Here is a 21,818-nt window from a genome sequence, read left to right on the forward strand (position 1 = left end):
CGCCGACAGGTCCATGTCTCCCCTGTGCCGAGGGCTCCAGAGCCGGACGCAGCGCTGCCAAGGGTCTCCCCAGAGCGGGGCAGAGGGGCAGAATCCCCTCCCGCCACCTGGAGGGTTTGTGGGGGTTTTTCAGAAGCTTTAAACAAACAAATCTTCATGGGAGGAACAGGATTACTTCAGTCCTGTCCTCTGTAATGCTTGTGAGGAGGGTCTGGGAAACTACCGGAGGTTTGCCAGGGTTAGAGGTGACCCAGGTGCTGTGGGAGCCCAGAGGCCCAGGCTTTCGGGTTTAGAAGCTGCCGGGGCCATACGGAGCCTCCCGGGAAGGGACGGAGACCTGCAGATGCTGGCGCTCGCTGTGCGGGGCTGGGAGCCGGAGGAGCCTCCCGGCGCAAACCGGAAAGGAGCCGCAGGAGCCTGCGGGTGGCTGGAGCGCGGAGAGCGGCTCGGCTCCCGTCCGCGTGCTGGCTCCTTTGGCTTCAGTCTCTCTTTGCGTCAGCGCATACTTGAGGTGTAACAAATAACAAGCAATTCCACTGCTTCGGTTTATAAGAGGCACAGATGTTGTCTCCTCTGTGGCCCTGTGAAAATATGCCAGTGTGTTTGCAGAAATCTGTGGGAGACTTGCTTGTGGGTGGTGATTTTTTTTCTTTGTTTTTCTCCTCCTTGTAGTGGAAGGGCAGCGCAGCATCAGCTTTCTCCTTCATCTCTCTGACTTGGCTGGTAGCTGCGACAGAACTTTGTAGACTCAACTTAAAAAGCGATGCAGCATTTAGAAACTTTACTGGAAAATACTGCGAAATGGTGCCTGGAAGTGGCTATATCAGTTTATGAAAGAAGCTGATGTGCGAGATGCTTAAAAACATCAATCTTGTCGGGTTTGGCTTTTGTTAAAACTTGCAGAGCCGCTATAGCCGGGACATGTTAAAAATGTGCATGGGAGGGGGTTTGTAGCCTAACAGTATCGTTTTTCACTAGAGTAGTTAATACAGCTGAGAAAAGCACTACTTGCCTGAGGCTTTACCTATATTATTGGATCTAAAAAGTTCCTACTTTTGTCTGCCTTAAACCTTGCTTTTCTTGTAGCAGTTCATTATGTGACAGAATTGCTTAAAATTGTTTATTTGAAGAAAGCCTCTGTATTAGATGCATGCAAGGAAAACCTGTAATACAAAGCAAAACCGGTATCATTTCTTCTCTTCTGTTAGATTTCTCCTAGCGTCAGGAGTCTCTGCTGTGCAAAACCTTGCTTTTCCAGAGCGTCTTTTTCCCGTTTGTCTTAGGAGGCATTGATGGTTTGTGAACTGGGCAAAGCGATGCTGTCTTTGTAATTCAACGCTCAGTGTCGTTGGGCAATCAAAGAGAGACGTACGGTTTGTCCATACAGCAAGGCTCCTATTTTTTACCACGATAGAATGGAAATGCACATTTTATGGCTCTTTTACTTGGCCTTATGAGTTCAGCCTTGGAAAGACAGACGTAAAAGTGCCGGTAGCAGAGCAGGCTGGAAGGAACCCTTCCAGTGTTCTACGCTGTACCACAAAGCGTGGCCAGGGAAGAGGGTAAAATTAACAGGTTCATGAACACTGGGCCGTCTGACCGTGCTGGGCTTTTCTGGGTTTTCCGTTCTTCTCTTTCTGAAGGCAGCTAAATAAACTGGACTACTTCTCTCTCTGTAGGTGAAGTCTGTGATAAATCTGCTGTTCGCTGCCTACACAGGGGATGTGTCTGCGCTCCGGAGGTAAACATTGGTGCGGGGCTGGGAATAGGAAAGCTGCTGTTTTGGTGCCTGCTGTTGTTTACTTCTGAATATGCACCGTGTCTGTCTTGGGGACAACCGAGCTGCGCTGGGGATTCAATACATTCTGTTAACACGCTCTTAATTACTGCGTTTTAATAGTTATGTTTTGCCTGACTCCTGGTTGAATGAATTTGGAAATAAAAAGTTTGAAAACTCCTACCTATGCACAAGTGGAGAGAGAAGTATGCGTGTTTAAAACAAACAAACGAAACGAAACCACAAACCCCCCAATCCAAAATACAACACCCCCCCAACCTAATCATCAGGAGGGTACCCTCATGCTATCCTGTAATCCCATTGTTTTCCATTCCTTTGGATCGTACTGAAATAAATTTCCTTAACCATTTTTTTTATAGTGATAGCAGAAAATCCTATCTGCAGTCTCGCCTGCTTTGTAGTTCAATTCTGAAACTGCCACAGAAGTGCAGGTTGGGAAATGCACGTTCTTGTTGGAGAGGTTAGGAAGCCTAGCTTCGCTTTTTAAATCTGGGGTAGAATCTGGCAAAGCTTAAAGTAGTAATAGTAAGAGACTAAATAAACATACTGATTTGGCTAGAATATACCTGAATGTAGTTAGTGGGTGGAAAAGTGTGTATAGTTTAGCTCTGCCGTCCCAGAGCACCATCGTGTGATGAAAGATCTCTCCCAACACCGTAACGCTGTTGAGGATTTTCGGACTTTGGGAGTCCTCTCTGGATTTCCTCAGCTGGCATACGTTTACTTTGCCTTATATGACTTAGCTTGGCCCTGTTAGGTTTTAAATCAGATAGGTTGACCGTTAGGTTTCCTGCAAAGACATTTTATATTTCTTTGTTAAATTTATGTTAAATGTTAAATTTCTTCGTAACAATTGGAGACCAAAAAGAAAGTTAAGCCCCTACCTTATTTTTCAAGCCAAAGCAGTAAGGGCCCCTTTCGTTATACTTGAAGGTACAATGTGCTTTTGATACCATTTATATCTCTTGACAGCAGATGTTTCATCATTTGAGCAGAGGGTTATTGTTCCATGCTAGTTTTGTAACTTGTTTTAATTATGTAAGACTCTCTGTAATCGTTTTTGGGTGGGTTTTTTTTTAGATTTGCTCTGTCAGGAATGGATATGGAACAAAGAGACTATGACTCACGAACAGCTCTGCATGTAGCAGCTGCAGAAGGTAATCTTTCCTCATACGTGATTTGCTAAAAGCGTTAATGGAGCGTGGTCACTTCTCCGTAGCGTATGTTCGCTCTCTTTATATGCAGACCTGCTTTTTGAGATTTTTTCTGTGTGTATATGCATATATATTGATATATAGAGATATCTATATAGAGAGAGAGATATATTAAAAAAACATATATACTCACAGTCCTGCTTTTCTTACAGGACATGTGGACGTTGTTAAATTTCTACTGGAAGCATGCAAAGTGAATCCTTTCCCCAAAGACAGGTGAGTGGTTTCATGGCCCGTTTGGAGCCCCCCTGAGGAGAGGTGTCTATCAAGTCAGAGCGGAATGCACTGGGCCAGTACACTGACGCAGAAGGAACAGGATCCTACTGGTTCTCTGTAGGTTCTGCAGAGCGAGCAGGAATAAAAAATGGCGAACCATTAAAACCATTATTTAAAAGGTTACGCTCAGCTTACGAAGTGTTTTCACAGTTACTGAATTATTAGCGCAGTATGTAAAGAACTAGATTTTTGATGCTTTTGGCTCTGTACTTACCTGCTGATCTTAGGAATACTGTGCTCTTCCTTCTAGGTGGAATAACACTCCTATGGATGAAGCTTTACATTTTGGACATCATGATGTATTTAAAATTCTTCAAGAATATCAGGTCCAATACACGCCATCAGAGGATCCCAACAACGGAAAGGAGAACCGAACGGTTCATAAAAATCTAGATGGCTTACTATAATCACCTTCAGCTAGATCCTAAGAATCAAATCACTTACCTATTTAATTGTGGTATACATAAGTAATGAAGAGCGTGTGTGTTTCTATCTGATAGTGGTATATATTTTACAGAAGTCTCTGTTACTTCAGTGTTATGTTACAGGAGTTTCTATACGCACAGGACAAATCCAATCTCAAAAGAAACAAAACCAACAAAGAATCTCCCTCCATAATGTGAGCAATATTACCTCATGCTGCATATAATTGATGTATAAAAATATTTAGCTGTTGTTGGCTTTACTGTGCACTACTTAATTTATTTTTGTGTTCTATGTGAACTCTAGTCTGTGGTCAGGAATTTTTCTGCTGAATTTTCGTTCCTATAGCCCTCTGTTTCCAGTATGGCCAAGATGAGCCAGAGTACTGTCAGGTATAAGCATCAGTGAGGTCTTTCAGAAGCTGAGGATGCTGATGTAGATTTAGGCTGGGTGTGTGAAGTAAGGATCTGCACTTAACCTTTGGGGGGAAAAAAAAATAATAAAAATTTCCACACAACCTTGTTTACATAATATAAATATCAACAGAGTATATAGGTGACAGTTGTCAAAGGTCTAGGCTTGTTCTTAGAGATAGTCTTGTCAGGGAATGTGTTTTAAGGTTTGTTTGACCAAATGGCATAGGGGAATGTGACTTGTAACATCAAACAATGTTTAGTGGGTTTTTTTTGTTTCTGTTTTGGAAGTGTTTCCTTCCGTTCCCTTTCTCTCGCCTCTCCCTCCACGTTCAGCTGCTGACATACTTCCCCGTAACTGGGGCACGCGGGTGCTTCCGCTCCACGCAGCCATGTTCCTTGCAGGTATATTTGCACTACAGCAAGCCTTGGCAAGCTGCAAAACCCCCTTCTGGGCTCATGTGTGGTGTTCTTGGTGGTTGCACCAGGAACCAGCACAAGCATGTGAAAGGCAAAGAGCTAAACCAAATATTGCATGTAAGTCTGACTTAATTTAGCCTTGTAATAAGGAACATGGGTGGAGTGAAACAGCTTTAAGGAGCACAGAGCCAATCAAAGCCTGAGCAGAGCAGGAGCTAAGCCAAATTTTGGGTCTGTTCTCTTCTTGCACTACCATCAACCAGGGAGCAGGGTGCTGCATCGGTGGGATTCCGCTGGTGTAGAACAGGTCAGCAACAGGAGCACAAGTAGGCGATGCCGTTTGCGGCGAACCATGGCGTTTGTTGTCTGGCCACTGAAGCCAGCTCGGCACGTGCCCCATCGTGGCAAGCGTAGGTGCAGGCATTTGCTGCTTGCAGAAGTACGATGTTGCGACAGTTCCCTATCCCCTGTGCAGTTGCTTCTGCCAATAGCGTGGCGTAAAGTCGGTAGCCACTTAACTTCTAGGAGTTTGGTATTCACAGAACACCACAGTTGTTGGACATAGGCAAGAATTTTAGCACAAGAATTTTAGGCAAGGATCATTGAGCACATGGAAAAATGCTTAAGAATTGTGTGTGTGGCTACTTTTATCCTAGCACGTAGTGTACAAATCATTAGTAGATCTCGAAGTTCGAATTCTCTGTTTAGGCACCAAAATCCTTCTGAAAAAATGCCCAAATTCTTTCTGGAATGGTCCAAGCACTTTATAAAGATGATCTGCACCATGTTATCCTCCTTTTGCAAAAGGGTACACTAAGACATAGAAGGCAGCAACTTCTCCAGAGTGACCCAGCGTAGCTGAGAATAGATCAGTCCTCTCGTTCCTGTACAGTCTCTCATCGATCTGCCATACTGCCTCCCAAATCCCATGGAAAAGTGCTTGATACTCATCACAAGCAGTGACTGTCCTCATGATGATGAAATCCTGGAAGAGTCTGAAGGTCTAAAGCCCTGAAATAGCATTTCGAAGCTGGCTGGCATGGTTATCGAACACTTTTTCTCAAGAATCTTACTGTCCTTAAGCTGCTCTTTTTTTTTTCTCCCCCCTTTTTTTCTGGAGATCAGCTATTTTTCTGAAGGCTTTTAACCCGTTCTTTTTGTGTCCTGCGTCACAGCCACTTTCGTTCCAGTCAAGAACTAAAGGAAATGGCCTCTGGCTCTTTGTGGAGCCACGTCGGTCACGGAGCAGCACAGGGCCTCCTCTCTGCTGCACCCTGAACTAAATTCCAGTGTGTTTTCTCTGGCAACAGATCTGTCAACTCTGGTGTAGAGGAATATTTCCAGATGGGTTCTAGCTTAGTATTCTGTATCTCAGTGCTAATACGACTTCGTCCGTATTTTTTTCCTATTAAAACCTTTTCTTTAGCTTCTCAGAAAAATACCTGATTGAGCTTTCTTTAACTGCAATTTGCATTGCTCAAACTGGCATTTTTAAAAGACAGGTATATTATGTAATACACATATTTAAAACAAAACCAACCAAACCAAAACAAGGATTTTAACCGAGTTAACATTAAAGATCATGGCTGTCCCTGAACTTAACGCTTTCCTGAATCGTACCAAGTGCTTTTAGCCGGTCTTGGCTTCAGTGCATTTTTGCTGGTTAGTTTTAGTATTTTTCTCATTGTGAGAAGATGCGTTATTTTGTAATGTCCGATTCAGCGATGCAGCTATTTAGACATGGCATTATTTATAAATATAAATATATATGCAGTACATTGGTTGGGCTGTTGGTCATTCATGACACTGACATGTAGATTTCACCATAAATAGCTTTTGGTTATCTTATCAACGCTGACTTCCTTATGCTCCAAAGAGGATTCCCCCACTCCTTTGTTCTTACGTCATATATGTTTCTTCTGTATCACAACCTAAAATCGTTAAGCTAACTTAATGCTTTGTACTCAGAAATATTGTGATAGTCTTAGCATTAATTAGCCTATCTTTGTGAACAAAATGTATTGTACCAGATTTTTTGCTTCAGAGCTGGACTAGCGGTGACTATACTTACTGGCAGTGTACTTCTGGTCGTTGTAACTGACGGGGCTGATCTTGACTTTGAGATTCTGTCTTGTGGGGAATAGACAGTGATGAATGTACTTCTAGCAGTTTCCCATGAATGAATCTAAACTTGAGCTGTACTGGTTCTGAAAATGAAAGTTATTTATTTTAAGAAATAAAATCCAGATAGCGTTGCTTTTTACAGCATAATAAATGGAAATACCAAGGTGGCGGTGGTGGGGTTTACTGGTTTCATCTATGTGACTGACGTTGGGGTAAGCCTTCAGTCCTGGGGAAGGCTGTCCAGGAACACCTGCTCTGGTCACTTCCATTGTGCAGAGGAAATCGGAATGAGTTTATCTGATCTGGCTTTGCTTTTTTTCTTTTTCTTTTCTTTTAAATCTCCACTTCTAGGGCTGTGTCCTTTCGCTGGTTGCCTCTTGTTAAGAATGGTAGCATTAAGTGGATTGGCCAGGTGCCCTCAGCAGCTCTAGCTTTCTCTTGCCTACTCTCCACTCCTGCTAGCCTTCATCTTACCAACAGTTTCTTTCCTTTTATTATTCTTCTGGCTCTGTAGTTAATACAAAAGCCTGACAAGTGTGAGATAAGGGATCACACTGCTTAATAGCCCCAGAGAAAAATGATGCCACACTCACAGCCACCTTCTTAAGAACTCTGTAATACAGACTGACCTGCAGCAATGCAGTGAATTAAGAGCATCGACACTGCCTTAGGCTTCGGAGCCGTAACTGTTTAGTTGCACAAACAAGTTTAAAACTATGTAACTATTGGCAGATACATCATCTTATTAATAGAAGTAGCCAAAACACAAGAGAACGGACAAAAGAGTTAACTGACGGTTCCATTTATTTAAAATGGCAAAAGAATATTCCATCAGGGAAAAAAAAAAACAACAAGAAATGTTGCTTGTAGAACTACTGGCCATGTAAAGACAAAACCATGAATAAGGCCATTGCTTTAAATCTTTGAAGAAAATTTCACCCACGTCGCTAAAACTGAAGTATACAAGTAACGAAGACAAACAGCTGCATATAGAACCCGAGTAGGAGGTGTAGCTCAAGAAACAAATACTTGATTTTTTTTGTATCAGATTAAAGATAGACGTTCAGCTAGTTCTGGCAAGATAAAAGCATTAAGTGACCAGTTGTAATATTCTGTAGCACTGTTGGCCTCAGTAATCCATAGGCACCAAAAATAAAGTCACTTCAGTGATGCTTTCCACTGAAATACCTATGTTACATGCTCTAGGTCCTTTAAATTTTCTTTCTCTCAAGCTTTTGCAGGGGCCATATCGGTCTTCCTGGGCACAACACACTAGATTGAACCAGTCATTTACTTTCTTAGCAGCAGCCGATGGCTCTAGCATTTCTGAAGGCAGAGAATCTGCTCTGCGCTGCCTCCGCGGGCCGCTGCTGCCCTCCCAGGGGCTGGGAACAGCTAGCAGTGGGTTGAGCAGCTGCAGAAGCAAGTGTGTCACAGTTGGGGTTGGAGGGACTTCTGGAGGTCATCTTGTCCAATGCCCCTGCCCAAGCCGCCCAGGTCCTGTACCCAAACATGCAGGATCCAGCCCGAGTCTGGATCTGCAGCCCCTCTGCTCAGCTGCCTGCTGATAGCAGTCTGGACTAATGCATGCCCATACTCCAGGAGACCAGCTGCTTAGGACGGCCTTGCCGCTTAACCGTAAGTTGTTAATTATCTTCAAACATGCTGGGAAACAATTCTGTTCCTCCTCTGGTGGAAGGACAACTTCCTCCTTTAAGTACTAAAGATTGCGCATCCTGCAGCCGTTGGTCAGGATAAATTTAACTCCTGCACTTGCCTGTGCCTTATGCCTACTTGCAAAACCACTTCATTATCTAAGCCTGTGGGGTCTTCTAGCTATCGGAACCAAGAGTTAAATAAATGCCCTGGTTCACAGCGCATGAGAAAATCAAGTTCCGTTCCATCTGCTGAAACCTAAACGGGGCATGTATTATTGTAAAAGGTAGGAGTGACCAGATCCTCACCCTGGTAGATTAAGCACAGTGAGTAAAAACATACACCAACCCCTTTTGCACTCTTGAAGAGTAGGTTCTTGTTCAGCCTGCTGCTGCTACTACTAGACAGCATGATTGCAGTCTGTAGAGGCTTTAGTCTTGATTGTACACATTGAGTTGCCACTGCAGCTTTGAGGTGGTGTCCTAAGAAGTGCTCTTTATGAGAAAGACTGTGCTAAACATCCTAGAAGACCTTGCCTTAAGAAATAAGCAAAAATGAAATGCAAGTAACATTTTTGGCTTGTGTTTTCTCAGTATACCATGCCCTTAGAAAAAACAAAACCAGGACAAAGTTCAGCAGCACACTTACATTCAGTGTGGTATATACCTGCAGTGTTTATCTTCTCTTTTCTGTGATGCAAATGAAAATTCAAAGCTCTGAAAAGTTTTTCAGAAGTAGTTACACAGAAGGTGCAAGCTTTTGGAACAGAACCTCTGCAAAGGAACTAGCTTTCCTCTGAAGCCTTCTGTGTACAGCCAACTGTGTTAAATTTAACTAATTCCCTTAAACAAAAAGTGTGTGTTTCTCCCATCACTCTTGCTGAGGACCTCTCGCTCCTACTCTCCTCTCTTCCTCCACTCTGGCACGCTATCTTGCTAACTGGAAATTCTAACAACTGAACAAAAAAAGTGCATGTAAGGAGGCTACTCAGACTGCTGTTTATATTCCCATTAGTTAAAAATTGCTACTGGATCTTCAGGTTGAGAAACGAAGGAATTGAAGTGAAGCGTGTCACCAAGTCATTGACTGCAGAGCAGGATGCATAAGCTAATCAGCTGTGTAACAATGCAGTAAAAAGCTCAACCTTTAAGTTGAGTATGCGGAACACATCTGCAACAAGAAAAGTAAATGTCAATTAAACAAGCCAAGTAAAGCCCCAATACTCTAGTCTTTGCTAACCACAGAGCACCACCAGGTCCTCCCCAAAGAGCGCCAGACTCGCATCTTAGGATCAAACTACCATGGGAAGGAAAAAAAAAAAAAGCCATGATTTGATTTGGAATTTTTTTCTGAAGTCCACCCCGGAAGGACTTGTTCTTCGCCCCTATCCCCACAAACGAGTGGAAAGAACAACGGATAGCAATCCCAGTCTAACTCTGGATTCCTGGCTTTTCCTACGGATTTGAAGAGTCACGTTCTGAAGCGTTAGCTTGTGCTACGTGTCTGATGTATAGTTGAAGGGAAAAAAAAAAAACACACAAAAAAACAAGTTCCAGCTCAACTCTCCCACAAATAGCTGGTTTATGATACATACCACAGTATCAATCTCTGCTGGGCCCACCATCCGAGACACCTCATCGAACTCCTCAGGAGACATGGGGAGCAGATTTTCTGGAGACTGGAGCCTGGAAGGGTGACTGATAGAAGGAGAAGAGCAGGGACAAACCTTCACTAAAGTGAGGTACAGCTGGGCTACCATGTCTGGCTCTGAGTCCAGAAGGGCCACTAACGAAGTCTCTTGTGAAGACGACCTAGCCCATGAGCAATACACCATGCTTTGCAAAGCCAGCATGGCTTTGAATGAAAACTGAGACTACTCAGTGATCTACATTCTAATGAAACAAGTCCAACAAGTCTTCAAGAACTTGCTTTTCAAGAAATTATTTGCCAGTACAACTACCTGCAAGTTTCTAGGGTTTTTACCTAAAAATGGTGTTTCAAACACAGCACTGCATGAATGTAGTATGATCAGATCCTCAAAGAGAAAGAGAGGAAAGATTTGACGGGGTACCTACACCTTAAATACTGTGAAGACACATGAACTACAGCTAAAAAGTTATCATCAGTTCCTAGAAATTCAGCATTTCTGTGGAAACTTACACTTCAGATACAGAGATTAACTCCGTCTTGATGTAGCCATTTCCCTTAGGACCATCCAAATCCATAGGCTCTGGTGCTGAAAGGAGTTAAAGAAAAAAAAAGCTTGTTTGTTTTTTAGCAAGTTTACTTCACATTGCCATCTTTATCGTACTAAAAATAAAGCCTGTGACCCAGATAATGTCTGGTCTCTCTCTCATGCATTTTACAGCACTATGGTTAATTTATTCAATTTTTTAGTCAGATTTTCCTATTTGCTTTTCCCCTGTAAGAAATGGGGAACAAAACCTCCCCTAAAGTTTGATGTAGCTGTATCAACACATCCTGCCAGGCCCACACAGCCAGAATCAGTCCTGTGTCATAGTCAAATATGAGTCACGGTTCTAGCTGTTAGTGGGAACCTACAGCTCTGAAATATCTCACAGGCTCACATGAAAGCTGGTTAGAGGGCCAGCAGCAATTATGTTTTCAGTTGTTGATCTGACTAGATCTCATGTTGTGCCTCTTTAGAAACAGATCTTTTCTTAACATACCAAAGCTTAGGTGCCTGTTCTCACCGTTCAGCTGAGCAGCCCCTGCGCATGGGTTAGGCTGCCAAGACATTCAGTCCAACTGCTACCCTTTCTTTCTATGCCACATAAATTATATGGTGCCCAAGTACCTCAAGAACAAACATCAGACTTGCACTGTATGAGCCATTTATAGCACTCACCCTCCTTAGGCCTGGAGTAGTATTTACCAAAGGCATTGTCTTTGCGTATATCTGGGTACAGAAATCTCAGTGGATTTTCAGGAATGTTTTCAGCTGCCATCACTTTGTAGTTGCGAATGATATCAGGGAAAGTAACAGCAGAGAGCTCCTTCTTGGTGTATGGTTCCACCGAATGGAACTGGGGCTCTGCAGATGAGAGAGAAGCACCAACTCAAAGGTGGTTTCAAAGTTTCTTCTAAAACTGTCCAGAAAAGCTGCAGCCATTTCCACAAATTCAGAGGTCACGTGAGCAAAAGGGTTACCTGGATGACACCTACTGTGCTGCAGGTAAATATTTAATGACTGTCAAAGGGAGCACAATTGTTTTGTGGGGTAGGAAGTGGCTCTTGGTGTATTTTGTATGCAGAATGACTGGGGTGACCTGCCTGTGGAAATAACTGCAATACGTCATTAACTAAGTTAAGTTGTGCTACCTTTTCAACATTCTCCCAAATGATGTCATTCAAACTCTATTGCCTATTGGAAAGGTTGATCCTAATACACCACTTGGAGCTCTTATGAATAATAAAAAGACTGATAGTCTCCCTGAATGTTCCAAATACTATCACCCTTCTTTGATTTTTGGATGTCTCAGGTATGAAGGCAGCAAAGGGAAAGAAGTCATTCAACTATATTCAGCACTTTCTCTTCCAGCTGTTGTAGGTCCTGGGCTCATCCAAGTGAAGTGTCAACAGCTGCAGCAACCTGGCAGGTGAGGTTGATTTAAATAGTATGATAAGGGAGGAACCCCCATTGGATCCAGGGGAGATTTTATTTTTTTTTTGCAGCCTTTAACTCTCTAGGCTTCCTTGAAAGAGGATGAGAGAACAGCTCAGCTAACTGAAGAAGCAACCTCTTCATCAGGCCCTCTTCTGGAAATTGGGAGGCAGGAGAACTGCCTGGAAAATGAGGTTAGTGAATTTAACTAGGGAGAATGTGGGAAGGAACAAATGTGTTGGACTATGAGTTAAAGAAAGCTGTTTGAGAAAGGCATGTTGCACCCAAGGTGAAGTAGTAGGAGAGAACAATAATACAGAGGGCTGAATATGGCTGTAGTGAACTTCTCCTGGGAAAGAAATCTCCGATGGTGGAAAGCAATAAGGGTTTGGAGGGACTAAAGGTCTCTTGCTAAGGGAGAACCTAAGGAGGCAGGGGAGGCAGCCTAGGCAGTTTGTCCTCAACAAACTTCTAGGCCAGAAGCAGTACCTGGGAAGTGTTACTAGTCCTAGTGAAACCTTGAACAATACACCATGTGGCTTATGAGTTGCACCAAGTAAGGTTTGTGTCTGCTATTGCTTGTGGCCTGTTGCTTGTAATGGTGAGGACTGCTAGGGTAGTGTATTGTATTGATTCTCAGTGTGAAAGAGAAGAGCATAAAGACTTCCTGTTTTGATGTAAGCTTATATTTTTGAAGACAAAGATGTTCTGTGTTACTGACTTACCATTTTGAGATCCTTCTACCCAAGTAAATGTGATTGCTCCCTCTCTGCTGCTTTCACTGAATCTTAGTAAAAATGTTCCTGGACTCTGGTCCTTCAATAAAGCACGTTCTTTCTCTTTACTGATGAAACCCATGATGCAGCTGTAATGTTGAAAAGAAAAAGTTGAGTTTACTCCTCAACGTAAAATCTAAGCTGTGCTGGGCTAGCTAGGAAAACTAAAAAGCTTTTCACTCTTAAAAGAGCTGGAGTACTTGTAAAAGCCTCACAGAAGGCTTTGTCTTGTGAAACAGCTGGAAAGCTAGCAGTAGGACTGACAGGCTGGAGCTGCCCTGTGGAACCCATGAATCGCCACAGCTTCCCTCAGCACTCTTTTGTCTGGTGGCTTATACAAACTTTTTTTCTGTGCTCAGAATGAAAGAGATTGTCTTTTGCTGTGAAAGCTGGGCTGTGGGAGCAGAAGTTACATTACACGTGTGCAATATGGTCAGATCCCAGCTAGTGGTTTTAACTTCAAAGGTATATTGAGGAATGATTGTTTCTGCTCTCTGGCTGATGAAACAAAGTTTGCTAGCTACCAGATTGCATGCACACAGGTGTGGGGTTTGCTTTACTCCTTGTGCATGTTCTCTAGATGAGCTATTAAGCTTGTGTGACTTCAACCCCAAATTCACAATGTTCAGCGAATGTGATTGTGTAGGCAAGGAGGCCAATGTGGTAATTCTAAGGAATGGATTGGTCTGAACAGGTGCTGGGGAGGGAGTTGTACAAGCCAGCATGAGGGCATAACCCTGGTCAAACCCCAACTGCTTTTTTAAAAAAAGTCAGAATTTCTTTGTGCTACTTCTTACTCCTCAAATCTCCATCAATAACGAAGTTTTGAGTATTACTGTCCTTCCATGCATTAAGTTAGGGAAAATGCTTTTTGCAAAAAACCCCTACTAAATCATGATTTTGCTTAGAATTTCAGGTGCTGCAAGCTGTCCTGGTTTATGGGGTTTGGGGTTCTTTGTTTGTTTTTTAAATGGCATGCTTCGGGTAACAGATGTGTTCAGTAGTAAATGTACTGCGTATAATGAAAGTCTTTTGCCTTCCCATCCGTCAAATATGAAGGCAAGTGTTCTTGAGGCTGTAATACTTATTCTTTTGTATACAAGGGCAGTCTCTATCCTAACAAATACTATAGACTTGTCTTTTTCCCACTAAAGTATCTTTGCACTTGGTAAGAGTTTTCTGTTCAGTTTCCCTCTTTGCCTTTCTAGAAAACAAAGATCTGTGACTGCCCATCAAAGCCAGCTAAGAGGAGAAAAACTAATAGTACTAAATCTCTGGTTTTGATTACATTCAGGATTGAACTTGAACTTGCACCTCTTTTTTCTGTTAAAAACTAAACAGGGCATTGGTCTCAGAACTGAGAGCAAGGAGTAATGCTATTCAAGACTACATGCTCTCAAAGCCACATGCAAAGCCAGTCCTGTAGGCACACAGCCATACTAAGGTGGAACACCAAATGGGGAGAACTGCAATGCTGCTTTCGTGATGGTAGCAGAAGTTCCTGCTGCACTGGATTCCACTTAGCTAAGAAATATGTAGGGTTTAAGCAGTGAAAGAAGGCTTGTACTATAAAGGGCTTCAACAGAACTCATCTGGAATAGGGGGTAATAATTTGAAGCTTACTGCTGAATGTAGCAGGACAGAGCAATCCTGCTGTTGTAGACCCAGCAGACTTGTGGGATATGAGGATGCTCTGCTGTGAGTGCACTATTGGCAGGGTTTCATAATGCGGCTAAACCTAAAATGCAGGATTGTGACCTTGGCTGAACCTGTTTCTGGCAGCAATTACTTCTGAAATTGGCACTACCAAAATCAAAAGTCTACTAAGCCACTATTAATGGGCAAATGGAACTGGTTTTTCATCTGGCAGAGTCTTACTACTTAATAATACTCTATTAAAATCAGTAAAGACTGCTTTCTGGACTCAGATGGCAGCTACAGAAGTTCAGACCCCGGCTGCTGCCACCTACAGGAGGCTCACAATGTTTGTTTGTGGGTAGGTTTTTTTGTCTGTTTTTTAAGATAGATGATCACTTCATGACTTAAACTTTGCTGCACTTCAGTCTTACCTGTCAAACACAAAAGAAGCTCTGTTCTAGGGTGTGGAAATGAACCTACTTACAGCAGGAGCAGAAGAAAAAAAAAAAGTAATATTCAAAGCCCTGCTCTGTGTCTTAAATGGGACAGCTTAGTTATTTGATGTTTTTACTTTAAGCAATTGCCTCATTAAAGACTTCCTCACTACTAGAATTCACTTGCCTCAGATTTTTCTGGTTGCAGACCAGAACATATCTTTGTTAACTTCACTTAGGTCTTACCCATCATTCCAGAGACACAGGAGGTGTTTCTTAATAAGCTCCAGGATTCCCTCAATCCACAGCCAAAAGGGGAAATTTTTATCATTTATATTTTCCTGAAATTCAGAATATGGAAAAACGGGTGGGAAGGGTGGAAGAACAGGGATAATGAAACATTAATTTTGTAAGTGGGAAGGAAGCAAGCTCTCAATCCTGCCAGCATTTACTTGTTCTTGCATTTTTCTCCCCTTTTTCTTCCTTCCCACCACCCCCATGTTCTCCTATGATTCCCCCCCCCTTTTCTGTTTCTCTACTCCAGAAGGACAGAAACTATTGGGAATGAAGCACATGCTGAATCTTGGGCAAAAGGCAGTGTGACAAATGCCTGTCTGAGCCACACAGTACTCAAAGATGTTAGCCATCACCTCTTATGCAATAACACTAGTCTAACAGCAGAGAAAAGGCTCTGGTTCCTGCCTGGGCACTGTCCTTATTTGAGCTCTTGGGCATCCAAACCATCCCATGAGGCTTTCATCCAGGCAGCTTAGAGACACTTTCTGTTCAGACTCAGGTTTCAGTTCCTCATGAGACACCTCTATCAATGAACTTGAGTGCTTGTAGGTCACCAGAACTTTGTTCTTCCCATGGAGTCTGTTCCTGTCTGCTGTCATCTCCTGCTTATCTATACCAGTTTAGGGTCGAAAGACAAAGAAAGCGTGAGGAGTCCTCCTGTTGTGCTGCAGCCAGGGCTATGAAATCTCATAATGTGGCTTTCTGCCATCATGCTGACCATCTTGGCTGCCTTGTGCTAACCCTCAATCTAATCCAGTTGCCCTAGTCTGGGAAATGTCCTTCACTATGGCAGAAGAATTGCTCATCTTGCTGGGTTGTTTGACACTTTCTGTAATAGTTAAAATGGAGAACTATACTATTATTGCAATTGCTATTAATAGAAATGAAGATGCTGTCTTTAAAAGATGCATTTTTCTATATAGTTGCTTTTGAACATTGTAAATCTCAATCATCTACTCCTTGCTGTTACAAGCCCTTTTTCTACCTTCTGCTGCTACTTTAACCACACCACCAAAACCTCCCACAAATATGTAAGCTCTAGAATAATTAGGGTACACTATTGAAAAAGGAGGAAAAAAACTCCAAAACACCACAAGACAAAGCTCCCTCTTCCATCTCAATTTTTAAACTGCATACTTCTCATACCTTGCAGAATCTTGTCCAAGGAATAAGGCCATCGTGAGATCCTCCGCTTGTTGGCCCTGAAGAGAATAAATTTACTTCAGTCGTGTTCCATAAGTTACTTAGTAAGGCTGAAAGGAAAGTACTTACCAGCACCAAGTTCTGAGCATGTATTTACAACTTGGAGCTGTTGGACTGAGAAAGAAAAGAAATGCTAGCACTTCATAGCTAGTGTAGGGAGGGCTTGCAGAGTTCCCCTCTGGAGAAGCTCATTGCATGAGAATGAATTCGTTCCCATTACACAAGGTCTGTTTAAATACATTTGGTCATTCTGACACCTTCTATGCTGTGCTACACCTAACACTTGCCAGTTTCAAAATGCTTCCAGGAAGACGACTGAAATTTTGTGCATCTCTTTGCCAGCAAAACAAGAAAACTGCAGCCCAGAAGCTTTTCTGTCGGATCTCAGCAGACCCTACAACATCTTTCTGAGATTAAGCACCTTCCTGTCTTAATTCTGGTGACTTGTGGGCTTTTGCCCTAAAAACTCTTGACTCCTAGGTCTGCCCCAACCACAGACTCATCTCATTCCTGTTGCAATCACTTCCCCCTGCCTTGTTTTTATGTCAGTGTTTCATAACCACATCAAAACAGCAAAGAAAATCCTATGCTGTGACTACAGTAGCTAGAACTTTGCAGATCCTGACTGTATTTGGAGCCAAATTCTTTCCACTACAGATCATGCTATGGATTTCAATAAAGTCGGGAATCTGCTGCTTTTCCCTCCCATATCTCTAAAAATAAATTGGGTTAGGGAGCTTGTTTCTAATGCTCGAGACCCAGATTCTGTGAACTTTCACACCACAAAAGCAGCAGATGAGTTGTACCCTGGCACCCTATTAGATTCTGTGTTGCCTTGCACTAAGGGATCCCAAATATATAGTGTACAGCTACCCGGAATTTTTTCAGTAGTTAAATACTCCTAGCTATAGAGATAAGACCTAAACAGCATCCCTACCGTTACTCAGATCTTGACAACCAATCTCTGAAGTTCTGAAATGCAAGTTGACCACAGAAATATTTCAGTGGTCACTTTGTCTTCCTGATGGTTCATCAGACTAATAAAAATTATTCTCCTTGCAGAATTCTGTGAAGTAACCTATCAAATCAGTAAGCTCTCTGTCAGATCTTATGTCTTGAGGAAATTAGAAGAAGGGAATTGGAGATTGGAATGCTGTACTTACCACCCAGACCCAGTAATGTCAAATCTTTTTAAATATAAATGCTTCCTGAAACTTAAAGGCTAGTGGAATATACTGAATCAACATTATTTTTATCTATAGTCTACTCTGCAAACTGGGTAGGTGTCAAGTGCCCTGCCTATCAGGTGAACCAACAAGGAGTTTGGAAAACAAAATTCATGGCTGATTAGGCTTTTACTAAGAACTTTTATCTGGGATACCTTCAATTTTATATCCTTTAACAGTTTCACAGTGCTTGCACTTTGATATTGCAACTGTGTTTATGCAAATAGAGTAAACCTGCCCACCCTGTATGTGGGAGCATGTGTGAAGTTAAAATTAATGGAGATGGATTTAGAACCAAAACAAAAAGAAACTCCAAAAAACAGCCACCTCAAAGATTGACTAAACACATGCATTAATTCAGTAGCTCTTCAAAAGGCAGAAGTAGCCCCAATCTGTAGTGCCCTAATGCACAAAACTCCCAAGCTAGAACTGCAGACTTTTTCATTACCTGACCTTCATTTGCAAACTCTACCATATTGAAAACTGGAAAACACTCCATTGCTGCAGGCTGATATTGTATGAGGGGAATTGGTGTGAGAGGAAATTAAAACTTGGAACAGGTTGCATAAAAAAAAATGTAGAATTAGCTTCAATTCAAACAGGCCACCTGCTTGTTCAGTAGAAGCAAAAGGTTTAAAGTGATGGAAGCAGACCATACCAAGTAATTTCTCCCCCAGCATGCTCAGCTGATCTGCATTAAGTCCTCTCTTTGTTACAGAAGAAAACTGCCAACTCAGAACTTCAGAAAGTTTAGACCACTTTGCGTATGGTGGATTCAGAAAGAAGGACAAGTTCTAGAATGGAAGAGAAAAATACAATCTACAGTTAATAAACATTAATTTTGGAATGCCACTTGAATTTCCAAAAGTGTATTGCCAAACAAAATGCTAACTTAATAATAGGTGTCAGCTTGAGACAACTCTAGAATAGCAGGCTGCTATTCTGACAGGTAGTCCTTAGGAAAAGTCCAGGAAAAGCAATCTTTGGGACTTTGGACATGTCTTCTACCAGTGAGTAGAGTTCCTAGATTACTCAAGTGCACTGTATTTGAGTTCTTGAATGTTTATTTGGCTTCTGACTGTGTACTGTACATATTGAATGCAATGTATAATATACTTATTTGGGTTTCAAACATTGTTCTGTTTAGAACAGGTAAGTAGGTCACTGTGCCTCTCTACATAGTCATTGTCACGGTCATGGAAAAAATGCAGTAGCTACATGTATACACACAATGCTGGAAAATTACACAGGATTTCTGATACAATTTTGGGAACTGTGCAGGCTCCTCTTCTTGCACATAAAGAGGTAGAAGTGTGTGTGTGAGGGGTGTTTTGTTTGGGGTTTTTTTGGTTGGGTGTTTTTTTTGTTGTGGTTTGTTTTTTTTCCAAGTACCTTGGGATCAGTAGACAGCATGTTGAACCATAAGATAGAAGCCCATCCACTTGGAAGCTGGCTCACATTTGAGATCACAACAATGGGAAGGGATGTGGTCTGAAAGCGACACAAAAAGAAACATGTCAGGCTACCCTGTACCTCCTCTAGATTACCTGCAAACACATTTCCATTGTAATCACCTGCTTGCATGGCCTTAACTCTTTCACTTGAAGTTTGTGCATAGGGGAGAAAGTGTCAGTATGATGAAGTACTAGAAAGACCCAGGTGACTTTTGTCTGATAAAGACTTCAAGTTAGTGTCAGTTTTGATTGCACTGATAGTAACAGAGTTGTTAGTGTATTGCTTCTGAAATAAATGGAAACTGATACCTAGAGAGCTTAAAACACAGAGTTGGTTATTGGATACTTTGCAAAGCACATCTACTCTTATTTACCGAGAGATTTGACAGCATTCTCACTGTATGTGTATATACAGAGATGTTGTGAAGTGTCATTCATGTATCTTGAAATAACTGAAAGTGTGTGATATCAAAGTACTTAAAAAAAAAAAAGTTTAGATTGTCAGCATGAGTGACACACAGAAATTTAAGTCCATCTTCTCTTTCGTCTAAGACATACCTCTAGGTCTATTACCAAGCCAGGCTGGCACAGCTGTGTCTCAAAACTCAGAGAGTGAAGTTCTTCTGTTACAATGAGTGGACCCTTTAAAGAAAAAAAGTTATTAAAAAGAAAACCATTCAGGGACTAGAAACTGATTGTGGGAAAGGTAAGGGGTTTATCATGGGGAAAAATCTTTTCTGCCCAAGGCTACCTCAGAATCAGTTTACAATGTGACAATGCTAACTTCTCAAAACTGCCTGTTAAAATGGGTACTCTCTAGGCACCTTTTTTTGGCTCCTACCCCAAAGCCACAGAAAAATCTGCCCTTGCCAGAAAGTCCTGTTAAAGCTAGGTGTCAGTGAGGGTCAGTTCAAAGGGATACCATTCTGGCAGTAGTTCTCATTTGTAGACACCTCCCGCATGGATTGTTTCCCAGAAATTATTAACTCCTCTCCTATTGATCCATCATCCTCTGTGTTTCTTCATGGCACTGAGCGGGGCATTGTCTTAAATGCCTGAATGCCTTTTTAGTATTATGCAAAAGCTTTATGAAAAAGGTTAGTGCTGCTTACCTCGTTTGTTCTGCTTCCTGCATTTTTCTGTTCTTTCAGTTGCTGTAAACAAAAAAAACCACCCTGTCACTCATTTACCTCAGCCACAAATGAAAGTGATAAGAGATGCAAATGTTTGCATACTGTAGTTGTTCAACTGTATGCAAACTTGCTGCACTAGTGTCTGATCCTATTTGGTTTCAAGCTGTGGAAGCCAAAGGATTAAACTATAGGTAACTACTACTCTTCTATAAACCATTCATCTGTGAAGATAGATATTGCACCCTTGAGATGTAATGCCTTTAAGAGGCCTTATAAGAACAGAAGCAGTGTGAAAGCGGGAAGGATCAGATAAAACTGGTTTATTGAAGTACCTCTCTGAATTGCACAATAAACTCCAGACAGTGTCTGTTCTGGACAATGGAGAGAAGGGAGAATTCCATGTTCACTGGTTCAGGACTTGCATTTTTTTTCTTTCACGTTTTAATAATGGAAACAGCCTGATTTATCTCACAACTTGCAGATCGAGTGTTGTAGAGTCTGGTGAAGGCACTGAATTTCTTGTAGCTGTTCCCTCCCAGACAATTTTCCTCGTCCAGTTTCAAAGCTCTTTAAACTACTCCAAGCTTTCCTGCCAGGGGCCCTCCTCTGAAAGGCCCCAAATAGCATTTCTAGGCTGCTTTGTCTTCTAGAGAACTCATTGCTATATGGCAGCAAATTCTTATTTGCCTTTCTGGCCCTATCTCAGCAACAAAAGCAATAGCATTTCAATTGAAGCAGGCCAAAGTTTTCAAAAAGGGAAGAACAAAGAAAAAGGGGAGATGTTGACAGTTCTTCTTTTACAAAGGTAAACAATGACTTCAGTAACAAAAGCAATTTGTCGTCTTTGTACCACACCCTCTACCCACAAAATTAAATGGATGTGTCAATAGAAGAAAAAATCCCCTACCAAGTGCCTGAATTCTGCTGCTAGACTTCCATTGGTAGATTCTTCCATGTTCATTACTTTTGTGTTTGTTCCCAAAATATTAAATTTCCTGAATCTTCACAGAGAGAGAGAGAAAAGAATTAAGTCTCAAATTAAAGAACCCAATATTAATATACCAAACGGTAATGCTACATACCCTTTGACTGAGTTCTTCTCACTTACATCTCTGTCAAAAAAAAGACAGACAAAAATGACAAAAATCTTTTAAAGATTCTACAACAGACACAGAAAATGTGAGTGTTTGTTTTAGTAGCTGACTGAACTGGTAAAATGCTTCTGTGAAATCTTTTGTGCAATTGGTTCAAGCAGTCGACCTGTGTAAAGCAAGATTTATTTTATCTCTTACTGAGGTTTAAATTTTGCTATGGGGGCTTTATAATCAAATTAAGTCGTTTTTTTACTACACAGGCTTTAACTCTTGCTCTAAGGAAAAAGAGTATTTTGTCTGTCAAAGCATACAACTTGTTGACTAAATTGCTGTATCACTTGAATCAGTTTTCCCACCACTTGGGATTTTTACTAAGTTGTGTTATATCTGGTGCACTTCTCAAAGCCTCAGCTCCCACATCCATGTAAGAATTTATTTTCCTTTCCCCCATTTCATGTAAGTTGCTGGACCCCAGAGCTGCTTCAAGCAAACAGAATGCCCATTAAAGGCTCAAATGTGAAGACAAAACACTACCTGCTTTCTTAAAAGCACAGCCCTCTTTCATGACCTTACAGCCACTGTAGTTCTCTTGGAGAGCCTGTTACATTTCTTTC

General features: G+C 41.8%; 2 protein-coding genes across 2 annotated transcripts in view; one reads left to right on the forward strand and one right to left on the reverse strand.

The window, feature by feature from the left end:
- Positions 1-1,679: 1,679 nt before the first annotated feature.
- Positions 1,680-3,869, forward strand: LOC104619946 (glutaminase kidney isoform, mitochondrial-like; the record flags this gene model as incomplete). The annotated part of the gene is made up of 4 exons (XM_010286003.1): positions 1,680-1,741; positions 2,879-2,955; positions 3,165-3,228; positions 3,539-3,869. Coding segments are annotated over 4 exons (360 nt in total), but the record flags the coding sequence as incomplete, so codon positions are not given.
- A 6,611-nt stretch (positions 3,870-10,480) lies between these two features.
- Positions 10,481-21,818, reverse strand: part of STAT1 (signal transducer and activator of transcription 1, 91kDa) — a 21,582-nt gene continuing 10,244 nt past the window's right edge. The window contains exons 11-21 of the mRNA XM_010286002.1: positions 21,193-21,222; positions 21,018-21,111; positions 20,090-20,131; positions 19,536-19,619; positions 18,916-19,014; positions 18,182-18,317; positions 16,241-16,296; positions 15,044-15,138; positions 12,667-12,814; positions 11,194-11,377; positions 10,481-10,560 (exon numbers count right to left, since the gene is read on the reverse strand). Of these exons, the coding sequence (XP_010284304.1) occupies positions 10,481-10,560; positions 11,194-11,377; positions 12,667-12,814; positions 15,044-15,138; positions 16,241-16,296; positions 18,182-18,317; positions 18,916-19,014; positions 19,536-19,619; positions 20,090-20,131; positions 21,018-21,111; positions 21,193-21,222 (1,048 nt within the window). The remainder of the gene's footprint in view (positions 10,561-11,193; positions 11,378-12,666; positions 12,815-15,043; positions 15,139-16,240; positions 16,297-18,181; positions 18,318-18,915; positions 19,015-19,535; positions 19,620-20,089; positions 20,132-21,017; positions 21,112-21,192; positions 21,223-21,818) is intronic.

This window comes from Phaethon lepturus, unplaced genomic scaffold (genome assembly GCF_000687285.1).
Source record: "Phaethon lepturus isolate BGI_N335 unplaced genomic scaffold, ASM68728v1 scaffold24064, whole genome shotgun sequence".
In the NCBI taxonomy this organism is placed as follows: domain Eukaryota; kingdom Metazoa; phylum Chordata; class Aves; order Phaethontiformes; family Phaethontidae; genus Phaethon; species Phaethon lepturus.